The sequence below is a fragment of the Mirounga leonina genome, unplaced genomic scaffold, assembly GCF_011800145.1.
Source record: "Mirounga leonina isolate KUSES-001 unplaced genomic scaffold, KU_Mleo_1.0 Mir_98, whole genome shotgun sequence".
Classification (NCBI taxonomy): Eukaryota; Metazoa; Chordata; class Mammalia; order Carnivora; family Phocidae; genus Mirounga; species Mirounga leonina.
The window spans coordinates 5130018-5142324 of NW_023270921.1; the positions used below are offsets into that span (position 1 = coordinate 5130018).

The 12307-nt window shown below is 48.5% G+C and overlaps 1 protein-coding gene across 1 annotated transcript in view; it reads left to right on the plus strand.

Moving 5' to 3' along the window:
• The first annotated feature begins 2440 nt into the window (after positions 1-2440).
• LOC118006678 (actin filament-associated protein 1-like 1) overlaps positions 2441-12307 on the plus strand; it is a 63942-nt gene continuing 54075 nt past the window's right edge. The window contains exon 1 of the mRNA XM_034999431.1: positions 2441-2534. Within this exon, the coding sequence (XP_034855322.1) occupies positions 2519-2534 (16 nt within the window). The 5' untranslated portion in view covers positions 2441-2518. The remainder of the gene's footprint in view (positions 2535-12307) is intronic.

Sequence of the window (12307 nt, forward strand, 5' to 3'; positions counted from 1 at the left end):
ACTGTGGAGTCCTTGAGGATAGAGCCCATTCCTACTTCATGTTAGTTCTCCCTATAGGAACTTGCACAGAATGCAACACATATTCCTAAGGGAACTGATGAAACGTGGTGTTGTTTCTATGGTGACGATAGACCCCGTTAAAGAAAAGGACAGAAAAGATATATATATAGTTATTCCTCCACCGAGAGCCCACAAACAGGGTTTCTCATTCAGTGATCCTGCCGGCAACCAAGCTGTAGTCAACTTAGTCAACAGTGCCACCGAGTGGGCATTATGAGTAATGATCTAAACCAGAACCGCTAGCCTCCACAGCCACATCTTTTTGTTAATGCTTAGCAGAACTGTGCACAGACTGTGTTCTCCCACTTATCCATTTTCCCCGGTCCACAGCTCAGTTAATCCCACTCCATAAATTATTCCACAGATCCATAGAAATTCTCCTTAGCCCTTTTGACTTTTCTGTTCCAATTCTCTGATGAACCTCCAAAGTCCTTAGAAGTTTCTGAAATCTCTTTTAAAAATCTACCAAAGTCTCCATCTGTCTTTACAATTGATATATTTTATATTATTTTATTCTCTCAAATGAAATATAATGTTTTTAAAAGTATTAATGGGCTGGCCTGGGAACTTAAGTGCCATTTACAGCCTTGTTTCCAAGTGTTTCAGAGTTCCAACAGTGAACTTGGGGAACTTAATCCACTTGTAAATTGTTGGCTGTCTGCTTTAGAATTTAAACTGACCTTTTCAAATTGGGAAAGTAGGCAGGAACAAAGAGGAACTTGGAAAATAATAATGGCTCACATTTTTATAGCTATTTATGGTTTATAAAGTGGGTTTGTACCATCATTTCATTTGCCCTCTCAGCAGCCCTATGAGGTCAATAAGAGGTCTCCCCAAGCACAGATGAGCAAGCAAGTCTTACGTACTTCGTAGAGCAAGACCTCACACACAAGTTTGCAGACTCAGATCCTATTGTTTTCTTCAGTACCCCACATTTCCTCTGAGTGTGACTGCATACACACTACAAACAACACACGCAATTTTTTGAAGACAGCATTAATTACAACTTGCCCGTAAAAGCAACGGAGAAAAAACTCCCAGTCCAGGAAGATGCAGGATTCTCTTTCCCAAGCTGTTCCCCGTCTCTCTGCCTTTGCACAAGGTGATCCCAATGCCAGGATGTTCTAAGTCAAAGGGGTTCCCTAGTCAAAACTGAAAACAGAGACTTGGCCCATCTTGGGGAGGAAGGGTGTCTAGGAGGACAACAGAGCTTGGACTTCACTTTATAAAAGGTCTTAAATTGGGGCGCCTGGGTGGCTCAGTCGTTAAGCGGCTGCCTTCGGCTCAGCTCATGATCCCCGGGTCCTGGGATCAAGCCCCGCATTGGGCTCCCTGCTCTGCGGGAAGCCTGCTTCTCCCTCTCCCGCTCCCCCTGCTTGTGTTCCCTCTCTCGCTGTGTCTCTCTGTGTCAAATAAATAAATAAAATCTTAAAAAAAAAAAAAGGTCTTAAATTTAGATATTTGCCATTGTCTGTAAATGAGTTGTACCTGTTTTCACAGAGACACACTAATAGGATGAAAGTTGACATTCTTCATACAACTTTAAACTTAAATCCCATTCCTGGGCCAGCCGCAGCCACAGCAGTATTTTTTCTACATGCTGCAATTATTTTGGAAAGAGCACCCTCACGTTGCACTATATTTTGTATGCTAAAAGTATTCACTTCCACTCTGTTGTACCCCCCCCGTTTGATATTTCTTCATCTGTTAATACACAAAGAATCTCCAAAGTTGGAAGTATCCCAAGCACTGCCCACCTTTTAATCGTCTCTCTCTGTCCTTGTCTTCGATGATCTTCTTTTTGGAGATCTTTATTATTATTCCACTCTTCTCTCACACCATGATTGACGGTGCACGGGGATAGCGCCCTGTCCACTATCTGCTCTAGAAGGTGCTCGGGCAAGACCTGTCGAACGGAGGCCATAAACCCGAAGTCAGAAAATGAGTGGCAGCTGCAGGGAGAAGTTTTGATTCCACCTGGGGGCGGGGTGGGGGGGGAAACATGTTCTAACGGTCTGGGCGGTCTGCAGATGGAATGAGCTGGAAGGTGCGACACCAAGCCCCCCATCGCCAGCCGAGCGCCAGCAAAGCGGAAGACCGCGCGGGCCGGGCCGGGCCGGCGTGGGCCGCGCGGGCGCGGGAGCGAGGGCGCGTGAACCGGGCAGTGGCCCCCGGGCCGCAGCGGGCGGGGCGCGGGGGCGTGCGCGAGCGTGTGCGGGAGCCGGGACCGCGGCCGGCCGGCCGCCCAGGGGCCAGGCGTGCTCCGGCTCTATTCCGGGAGCGGCGTGGAGGGGCGGGCGCGCGCGGGCGGGGGCGCCGGGCGGGCATCCTGTCTGGGGGAGGGAACGCGCGCGCAGGGCGCTCCCGCGGGGCCGGGCCGGAGAGCGCAGCACCGGCCGCCGCCAGCCCCGCCGGAGCCGCTGCGCCCTGCTCCGCGCGCCCGGGGCCCGCCGGCGCCATGGACCGAGGCCGGGGTAAGAGGAGCCGCGGCGCCCGCGCTGGCGGCCGCGCGGGGCGGGGAGGGAGACCGGCGATCCAGGGGCTCGAGAGGAAGAGGAGGGTGGGGGGCCGAGGAGGGTCGGAGCGGGCGCGCGGTCGGGGGTGGGAGGCCCGGGGCAGGGCGGACAGGTGCGTCCCGCGGCTGGGGCAGCCCGGGTGTAGATGAGTCGCTCGCGTCCCGGGGCCGAGTGGCGTCCTGTGTGTAGGACCAGTTTCATACACTCAGAGTCAACTTCATGAAAGAATGCCCCACAGGATTCCTGAGGACAGCGAGCTCCTCCCACCCCATGCCCCTCTGGAAGGGGAAGATAGGGTTGGCAGGTACACTCCCAAACAGCGGGACGTGCGAAGCCCGCAGCGTGCGCCCCGCGAGACGCCGCGGGAGCCCCGAGTTTGCAGCTGCCTAGGGCAGTGAGAGAAGGAGGGACAGGCGTGCGTGCCAGTGTGCGCGTGGGTGTCTGAGCCCGCCTCTGCCTCCGACAAGCTGTGTGACCTTCGCCCAGTCCCTCGCCCTCTCTGGACTAGTGACAAAGTTGGATTGATGGTCTCTGTGAGGCCCCTTCTTGCTCCCGCGCTTTTTCAGGAGTTGAGTGTGTTTGATAAAAGTTTCAGAGATTAGGGAGGGCATGTGTAAATTGACGTGAGAAAAGATAGCAGCACTTGAGGGGGGCCCTGCTTAAGAAAAGGCCTAGACACTTCAAAGGCATGTGTCTGCAAAGAAGTGGCCTGCTTGGACATGCGGGCAGTGTCCAAGGCTGGGAATCAGAACACCGGGGTCCCATCCACCCACCTCTACAGGCGGAGAGATCACAGTTGTGAATGCGCTTGGTAAACTGGCCAGTGGTGTGCCAGCATGAGAAGCATTATTATTCCTGTTGTTATTATTAATGGAAAATTCCTCTGCCTCCCTAATAAGCTCACACCTTTCCTCCATCTGCCTGTTAGCTGTGCTGAGGCCCCCAAGGTGGGGGGTGGGGGCAGGAAGAGTGACCAGGGGTGTGGAAGCAGTCAGGAGGGCACCAGGGTCAGGGATGAGTGCATGAACAGGTTTCAGGATAAGCTGGCTGGCACTCCCAGTACGGGACAGCCAGGCTTAAGGACCCCAGCTTCCAGGTCAAGTTGCTCGGGACAACTTCTCCGCCCACCTGGTCCCAGCACAAAATACCACACACACCTTCTCCTTTCAGGCTTGGAAGGGCAGGCAGGAAATAGACGGGGCTTCCGTTTGGCTCTTTGGAGACTGAGGCTGTGATTTGTAAAGCAGTTCTCACCTGTTAACTGACTGCTGGACAAGTACAAAGAGCACACACACTCGCCAGGGAGGAAAAACAGAGAGAAGAGGCACCTCTAATGTCCCTCAGTCCTCAGTTCCCACCTCCCATGTGGTACATCTAAAGCAAAGAGCACCCGCCCCTGAGATAAAGTTGTTAAATATCACCCTGTCTGGTCCCCAGTACAAAAATCCATATCTAGCCTACTCAGAATTGTGGGAGGACTGTGCCCTCCTTAGACAGACCAAGGATGACAATAATTCAGTTAGCTTAAAATGCTTCATAACTGACACCTCACTTAAGAAGGTTATCTCTAGATCACTCCTCCTAGGAAGCCGGACTTCCTGGGACTCTGCTAGTACTCAGAACATTCTAGAGCTCTCTCCCATCCTGCAGGCTTTCCCAGCCTACTTTCCTTCCCCTTCACAGCTCTTGTCTCAATGTGCTGTTACTTGAAGGGTTAGTTATCGCACTATATGCTTTGTGCTTACCTTCCCTGCCCAAATGGGAGCTTCTGGAAGGTAGGGAGTGGATCTGTGCAGTCACTCTGCTGGCACAATACCTGGCACACAGGTATTATGCCACACATAAGAGTGGTTCAATTTGTTAACTGGGTAATATGAAACACACTTGGTAGTGCATCCCAAGTTGATTAACTGTAGTGTTGATTTTTAAAAGAGAATATGCATCACAACAGTTCTTTGTGACTTGCAAGGGCCTTCTCCAAATGTGAGTAAAGTAGTCATGTGGCCAGGGCACACAAGACCAGACTATCTATCTAGATCCTAAGTTGTCTACCCTGATAAATCACTGCAAACATCTTAGGAAGAATTAAAGCAAAGCACGTGTGAATTAGAGTGTGAAACCCGTATGCATTTTCAGAATAAAACATGAGGCTTCACAGTGCATCCCAGCAGAACTTTTTTGTTGTGCTCCTGTCCCCAGGTGGATGTGTGCACTCACTTCTGTTGTCAGGGAAGGTTTAAGAAGCAGAGGTCTCATTTCAACCTCATGCCTACCACGTGGGGAGTGCGATTGTCATGCCCCAGATACTGGGGAGGAAACTACACTTCAGTGTTAATAACAATAGCAGCTGAAATCATCACAGGAGAGCAGGCTTGGCAGGTGTATTAGTCTGGGAGGGCTGCAATAACAAAATGCCACAGACCCGGTGGCTTAAACAACAAATTTATTTTCTCAGTGTTTGGGAGGCTAGAAGTCCAAGATCAAGGTGCTGTCCAGGTTGGTTCCTGGCGTGGCCTTTCTTACAGGCTTGTAGACATCCACCTTCTTGCCATGTCCTCACCTGACCTCTTTCTTCTCTGTGCACATGTGAAGAAAGAGAGAGCTCTCTGGTGTCTCTTCCTGTTCTTATAAGGACATGGGTCCTATCAGATTAGGGCCCACCCCTTATGACCCCATTTCACCTTCATTACCTCCCTAAAGGCCCTGTCTCCAAATACAGTCCCATTGGAAGGTTAGGGCTTCAACATATGAATTTCAGGGGGTTGCACTCCTGTCCAGAGCAGCAGGGTTGGGTCACTGACATGAACTTGCCCAGTCGTTTGCTGTGTAAGGGACGGAGCTAGGTTTGAACCAAAGCCCGGATCTTAAGCTGACTACTCTGCTTCCGCTGTGGCCGGTGACCTGCGCACGCCCTGGAGCAAGGCCTGGACGCCAGGCTGTCCCCCTCCAGCTCCAGGTGCCTCCTCCACACCTCAGCTGTGCTGCTCAGATCTTCAGCAGCGATGGCAGCGCCAAAGCTCAGCACCAAAATCAACCGACTTGAGAATGAAACAAACCTGGGAATTAGGATTTCTCTCCTAACACGGTATGTGTCTTCCCATGAGGAAAGCAAGATTTATATGATGTCAGAACAGACAGAGAAACCACTTATAATGAAATCCCTTCCAGGGCGCCTGGGTGGCTCAGTCGTTAAGCGTCTGCCTTCGGCTCAGGTCATGATCCCAGGGTCCTGGGATCGAGCCCCGCATCGGGCTCCCTGCTTGGTGGGCAGCCTGCTTCTCCCTCTCCCGCTCCCCTCTCCTTGTTTTCCTGCTCTCACTATCTCTCTCTCTGTCGAATAAATAAATAAAATCTTTAAAAAAAATAATGAAATCCCTTCCAGTAGGATTTCCTGATTCATGAATATCATACAAAAAGAATCATAGACTGATGGCCTCAGACACCACCTTCTACAGGACAAATTAACTAACTCTCTGTCTTTATATGAGGATAAAAAATATGGATACTGATAATACCTATTTCTTGGTTGTTGTAAATATTAAGTGTATGGAAGATACTTCAAACAATGCCTAGCATGTGGGACCCACTCAATCAATACGATTGTAATTACAGTCTTTTTTCATCAGACTCCACATAATAAAATTGCTTTATAAAGCTTCACTTGGTCCTTCCACAAGCTGGTCTGACTCAGATGACAGATTTTTTAGTCCCTACTCTGTTTTAAGGACTGAGCTAGACAGCTTTGTGTACAACTCAAGGACAGGGTCTGTGTCAAAACTTCTCTGTATCCTGGAGCTCCTTTGTGGTACTTATCCGTTGAAAATCCATCTCTGACCTTCAATAATTGGACCACCGTCCAACTAACATCTCTGAGTGACTGATAAAATATTAATACATATGCCAATGTGTCCATTTTCTCTTATTTATCCTATTTATTAGTGCCTACTGACTGGCTGTGTCTTCATAATTTTGCCTCTGCAAACTTTCCAGTCTTCTCAAGCCATCCTCTCTTTGAAGCCTTTGGTCTAAATTTTTTCTGATTTTGTCATGTGCCTTCTTAATATCCGAGGTGATGTCTGATCTGCCTGCCTCATGTGAAGTCACTGATTTCCCCCGAGGTTCCTTTCCTTTCCACTTGACTGCTAGTTCTTCTTCAGTGAGTTGAATTCAACCCAAGATGGGAATTTCTTTCTCAGTCTGTACTCTTTGGGAGATCATATTGTCTGCTGGGCAACTTAAGAAATCATCTGAAACTGTGCTTTTAATTAAATGAGATTTTTATTGTTCAAGGGATGGTAGAAGAACCCATTCTAACTGTTGTGCGTCTGTTGGACCAGCTTTGAGACCCATGTCAGGAAAGCCACATTTCCTTACCCAGCTGGGCCAAGCAACCTGTAGCTGCTTCTAGAGTGAGCTCTCTACAGTGACTCACCACCCAACTTCCACCACCAAGGCCATGAATTCCCATTCGGGCATACCTCTTGCCTGGCATCCAAGTTCATTCTCTACTCCTATCCATTACTGGCCTTCTGAAAGGAACACTCAACCATATTCATCTTTTCCATCCACATATGTCTTATGCCATCATCTTTGTCAATCTGGAGACTCGGGAAAGCAGAAAAGGGTCAAAGAACGGATAAGTGTGGGCTTGAGGTGTTTTGTTTTTTTAAGTAGGCTCTGTGCCCAACATGGGGCTTGAACTCATGACCTTGGGATCAAGAATTGCATGCTCTACCGACTGAACCAACCAGATGCCCCAAGGGTTTGAGTTTGGGCTGGAACTTTCCAGCTGTATGATCTTGTATGAATTGGATAAATCAATTTCTCTGAACTTCAGTCTCATTTCATTTGCAGTGTCATGGGGAAAGGTAATACATGGATGCTGGCTCTTAGGAAACATTCAGGAGTGATAGCTATTATATTTATCAAATATAATTGCTTGGATTTCAGCCACTCTCTGTAATGGGTGTATGTGGTCATATGGGACCATGAGATTTGAACTTCCTCTCTTCCCTGTAGAGAGAAGTGTACTACTGTCACTGGGCACTGCTTCCAAATCCTTATCCCACTCAGCCTCCATGGTGTTTGCCTTCCCCATTGTAGTCAAGGTTTTTTCTGCCTCTCCCTCAAATATCAGTTTCAAACCCCCCTTCTCACATGGGTGAGCACCCTGCCAAGTAAGTTCCTCCCTCCCTAACCTCTGCCAGAAGCCTATCATTACTCAATTCTGATCTTTGCTTGGGAAAAACAAGCCTGTGTTTGGATACCATCAGCTTCTCATACTTTTCTTACCCTTCTAAAAAAAACATGCAACTGAACAAGAAAGTAAAGTCCCTGCTCGCGGGCATGCGCATGTGCACGTGTGTGCACGCACATACTCTCTACCCCTAAGCATTTTCCTCCTTCCTCTCCTGGCCAGACTTCTCAAGTACACAGTCAGCACATCAACCTCCAGCTCCGTCCCCCCAAACCCCTTGCGCTGCCTGCATTCTCCCTTCCAATCACACCTTCTGCAGAAAGCCCACTCTTCTGAGTCACAAATGGTTCCATGCTGTCTCATCTTTCACCTCCTCTGAGTCCCATCTCCTGGACTTCTCTTTTGCGCTGTTGACCCGCTATTGACTCCTCTAATATATTCTGCTACTTAGTGGAGATGAGGAAAGCATGGATTTTGGAATCAAATAACTCTCCGTTAAATAACCACTGCTCCATCCCTCCCAGAAGTCTTTCCTGCCTCTCCTCCTGTCCCCCAATTCCACTGTTATCAGTGCTCACAGCCTCTGGGCTTCTCCCGCCATCAGGCAAGTTACCCAACTAAGCCTTGTCCCCTCAGTCTGCAAAGCAGGAAGAATGACACCCGGAACTGGACTGTGGTAATATTTGCCCAGCACCCAGAGCCAGGCCCGTGGCAGGTGCTCACGAATGGTTATTCTCCATCTTCCCTTCTGGTTCACTCACTTTTTCTTCTTTAAGGACTCTTGCCCCTCTTTCCCCACCCTCTCAGCCCTCTCTCTATACTCACTCCTGTAGAGAGCCATGCCCACATGAGGGTGACGCTCAGTGTCCATCTTCAGCCATGAGTTGGGTCCGTTCCTGCATTATTTACCTCCTGCCTGTGGTGTATTTTCATCCGGAGGTCAACTCAACCTCCGAGTGACCCAATTTTGAACTCCTCTTATTCACCACCAAATCAGATCCCCCTTCCTGTTTCTCTTTTTCTGTTAACAACACAACCACGTGAGGAGCAATTGGAGGAAATGGGGCTGTTTGTGAACAAGACCGAATTTGAAAGGGGGACACGGTATCAGTCCTGTAGAAGAGATAATAGAACGACTGTCCAGAGGCTGTACAAGAGATCAAACAGAGGCTGATTTGGGCTTGATCTAGGAGAAGCACACAAATGAAAAGAATTATCCACTACAAGGAGGCTGAATGGCCACAGATCAGGGAACCACAGAATGCCTCCTATGGGGACCACAGTAACATATAGGCTAAGAACAACTGTCACGTAATATTCAAGTGGCTTCTATAGGCATGGCCCTTTTGCGAACCATATAGAGCGGGACTTCTACCTGAAGTATCCATCTTTTATTTAAATGTACACTTTGTCATAACTTTTATGGGTCTTATAAATTACACTTAAGGATGGAATTTGGGAAGAGGACCTGATGCCATTAAAGACGGTCATTTAAACTATAGATCTGGGGGCGCCTGGGTGGCTCAGTGGTTAAGTGTCTGCTTTCTCTCAGATCATGATATTGAGCCCCACATCGGGCTCCCTGCTCAGCAGGAAGCCTGCTTCTCCTTCTCCCACTCCCCCTGCTTGTGTTCCCTCTCTCACTAGGTCTCTCTCTGTCAAATAAATAAATAAAATCTTTAAAAAATTTTGTTAAAAATAAACTATAGATCTGATCATGCTTAAACCCTTCAGTGGATTCTCAGTGTTCTTAAGATATAAACTATAATCCCCGTGGCGGCCCTCAAGGCCCTGCCCTGTCTGTCACCAGCGTACTTTGGGCCTCTGTCCATCTCTTGCTGTGGGGTCTCCACACACTTGTCTTTGTACCTCCACCTGCTTAATCCTGCTCATCCTTTGCAGTCCGCTCAAACCTTTCTTCCTCAAGGCCATCTTTCCCAATCTCCCAAGCTCCGGCTCCCTTCTGCAGGGGCCCCTGCACCCTACACTTCTTCCTCCTTGGCTGCTATTTTCATAATTATAATCAGTCGTGGGATTGAATTGGCTGTGAACGTGAGCTCTGTGGGGGCAGGGCCCTTCTTGCCTCTGTCCACAGCTCTTTCCCTAGCACCTAGTCATGCTTGGCAAGAAAGACGTCTGTTGAGATGAGTAAATGAACGAAAAAATACAAAATTCATAGAGTAGAAGCTGGATATGGCCACTTTCAACTCCAGGATTCTCCATTTCAATGAGTCTCACTTTAGGGATACAGAAACGTAGACTTCATCATTAGTCGTTGCTTCCTTTGCTTTCATCCTTCATCCAATAAGACCTTAAATCCTGTTGACTATGATTGAAAAATGTCTCTTGGATGGCTTCTTCTTCTCCACCCTATGGGAGCTTCCTGTTTCTGCTCTCACCTTCTCCACCTGCCCTGAGGACCACTCTCGATTTGTCTGTTTGACTCCAGCTGGGCTCAGGATCGTCTCCTGTGGAGCCTACTGAAAATATGCCCCCAGAGATCTGATCAGTGGGTCTGGAGTGGGGTTTGGGTATGTGTGCCTTTTGCACAGCTCCCAGCTGAGTCTAATGTGCTCACTGTTGTAAGCAGTGACCTGCTTTTATCATGCCCCTTGACCCTGCCCAAACACATGCCAGGATTCCCTGTTGCTGTCTCCAGCACTGACTTTTATACTTTTCAGTCGAGTGGGACTCTAGGGTCTGGATCTTTTACCCAAAGTAGTCTTCTGAAATGTCTCATTTTATCTTTAAAAAAGCCAAGCCATTTTTTTCTATTGTAGTCTATAATATGTCTGAACACATTCTCCCCCTGCCCCGTCCAGCCCAACAAGAAAAATCTTTGCCCAGTGGACCTCTAGAGATGCCAGTGTTCATCTTGGGGCTTCTCCTTCCCTACCCCGTCCTGCCCTCTGCTGTGAGCTCCCAGGGTGTGTGAACTCTAGCCTGAGAAGACCGATCTCCCAGAAATGTCCCAGCACACAGTGCTAGAGTGGACATGGGTCTGGCCATGGAAGCAGGATCCCACAGCCTAGCCCTGGCTCAGCCACTCGCTCTGCAACATGAGAACATACATTTTTATAACACATCTACCTTTTAGAAACATTTCCACATTTACCGGTTGTGTCCATTGGAGCATAATGTTGGGATGGTGAGCACTGTGAAGGCTTCATTCAGAGCCCGCGCAGCCTCTGGTAATTATACCTGCTCTCACTCCACAGTCTTACACTCGGGGGTTGCTATGGGCAAGAAGGAACCTGCATCATAGGGATATTCAGACAGAGGATTGACCACTAAAATCCTTTCTCTCTGAACCCTTCCAGCCTGAGTTTCTCTTCTGTGGTTTCTCTCAACTCTGGCAAAAGCCCTGTGAAGTGGACAGCTGAGACATCTCCCCACTGGACGGATGCAAAAACTTGAGTCTCAGAGGGATGTCTCTGCTGTTCCCTCTCCCGGAAAGAGACCAGCTCAGCATCACCCCGCTGTGTAAACATCCCTGCCACATCCCCCTTCTACCTCCTTTCTGACTTGGGGTGACCACCACCCTCCTCAGTCTTGGCCTTTAGAAGATTTTATTGCACTAACTGAAATACCCCTTCTATGTATCTGTGAGTCCCGTGGTCTGAGACAGTCTTGTCTTCTCATGCCCAGTGTCTCACACATAGCAGATGTTCAATAAGAAGAGCCCACTGAGTGCTCGCCGGGAGTCAGGGAGTCTACATCTGTACACGGGGTCCTCTAATGCTCGCACGACCATGAGCTGGATGCATTTTGGCCTTCCTGTACGTAAAATATGCCATTTGTTTCATTGGGGGAAAATTCCATCCAAAACTGCTGCCTACAGCTATGAGTTAATAGTGTCTGTCTGTACCATGTGTAGCTAGGGCATGTATGTGAATTATAAAAATATGACTATCATTTTGTATTAAAAGTTTATGACAGGGGCAGCTGGGTGGCTCATTCGGTTAAGCGTCTGCCTTCGGCTTAGATCATGATCTCAGGGTCTTGGGATCGAGCCCCGCGTTGGGCTCCCTGCTCAACAGGGAGCCTGCTTCTCTCTCTCGTCTTCTGCTGCTCCCCCTGCTTGTGACTCTCTCTGTCAAATAAATAAATAAAATCTTAAAAAAAAAAAAAGTTTATGGCAAAATCTAGTTCTGCAGTAGGCCATTGAGTATGTTCCCTGTGAAGGAATGTGGCTCATGTCAGTGTGTGAATGCCTAGCCAATTTTAGATATATTTGTGATACTTATCTTTTTTGAGCACTGCATCTCACCTCCCAAGGGAATTCACTAAGACTGTTTATTGTGACTTTGCCCTCTGTTGGATTTTAAAGTTAGTTCCTGTAATTTACTTTCACTAGATAACTAAGAGTTTGTTGTACATATTTTTAAAGTATCCCCATTTTACAGATGAAGAAACTGAGGCTTAGAAAGGTCCATCTCTTTACGCAGCCCTGCCCACCTCCAAACCTCAGTTTTTCACTGAATGCTGGAGGGTCATCCCCAAGTCAGTTATACGAAGGACTTGCTTGATAAGC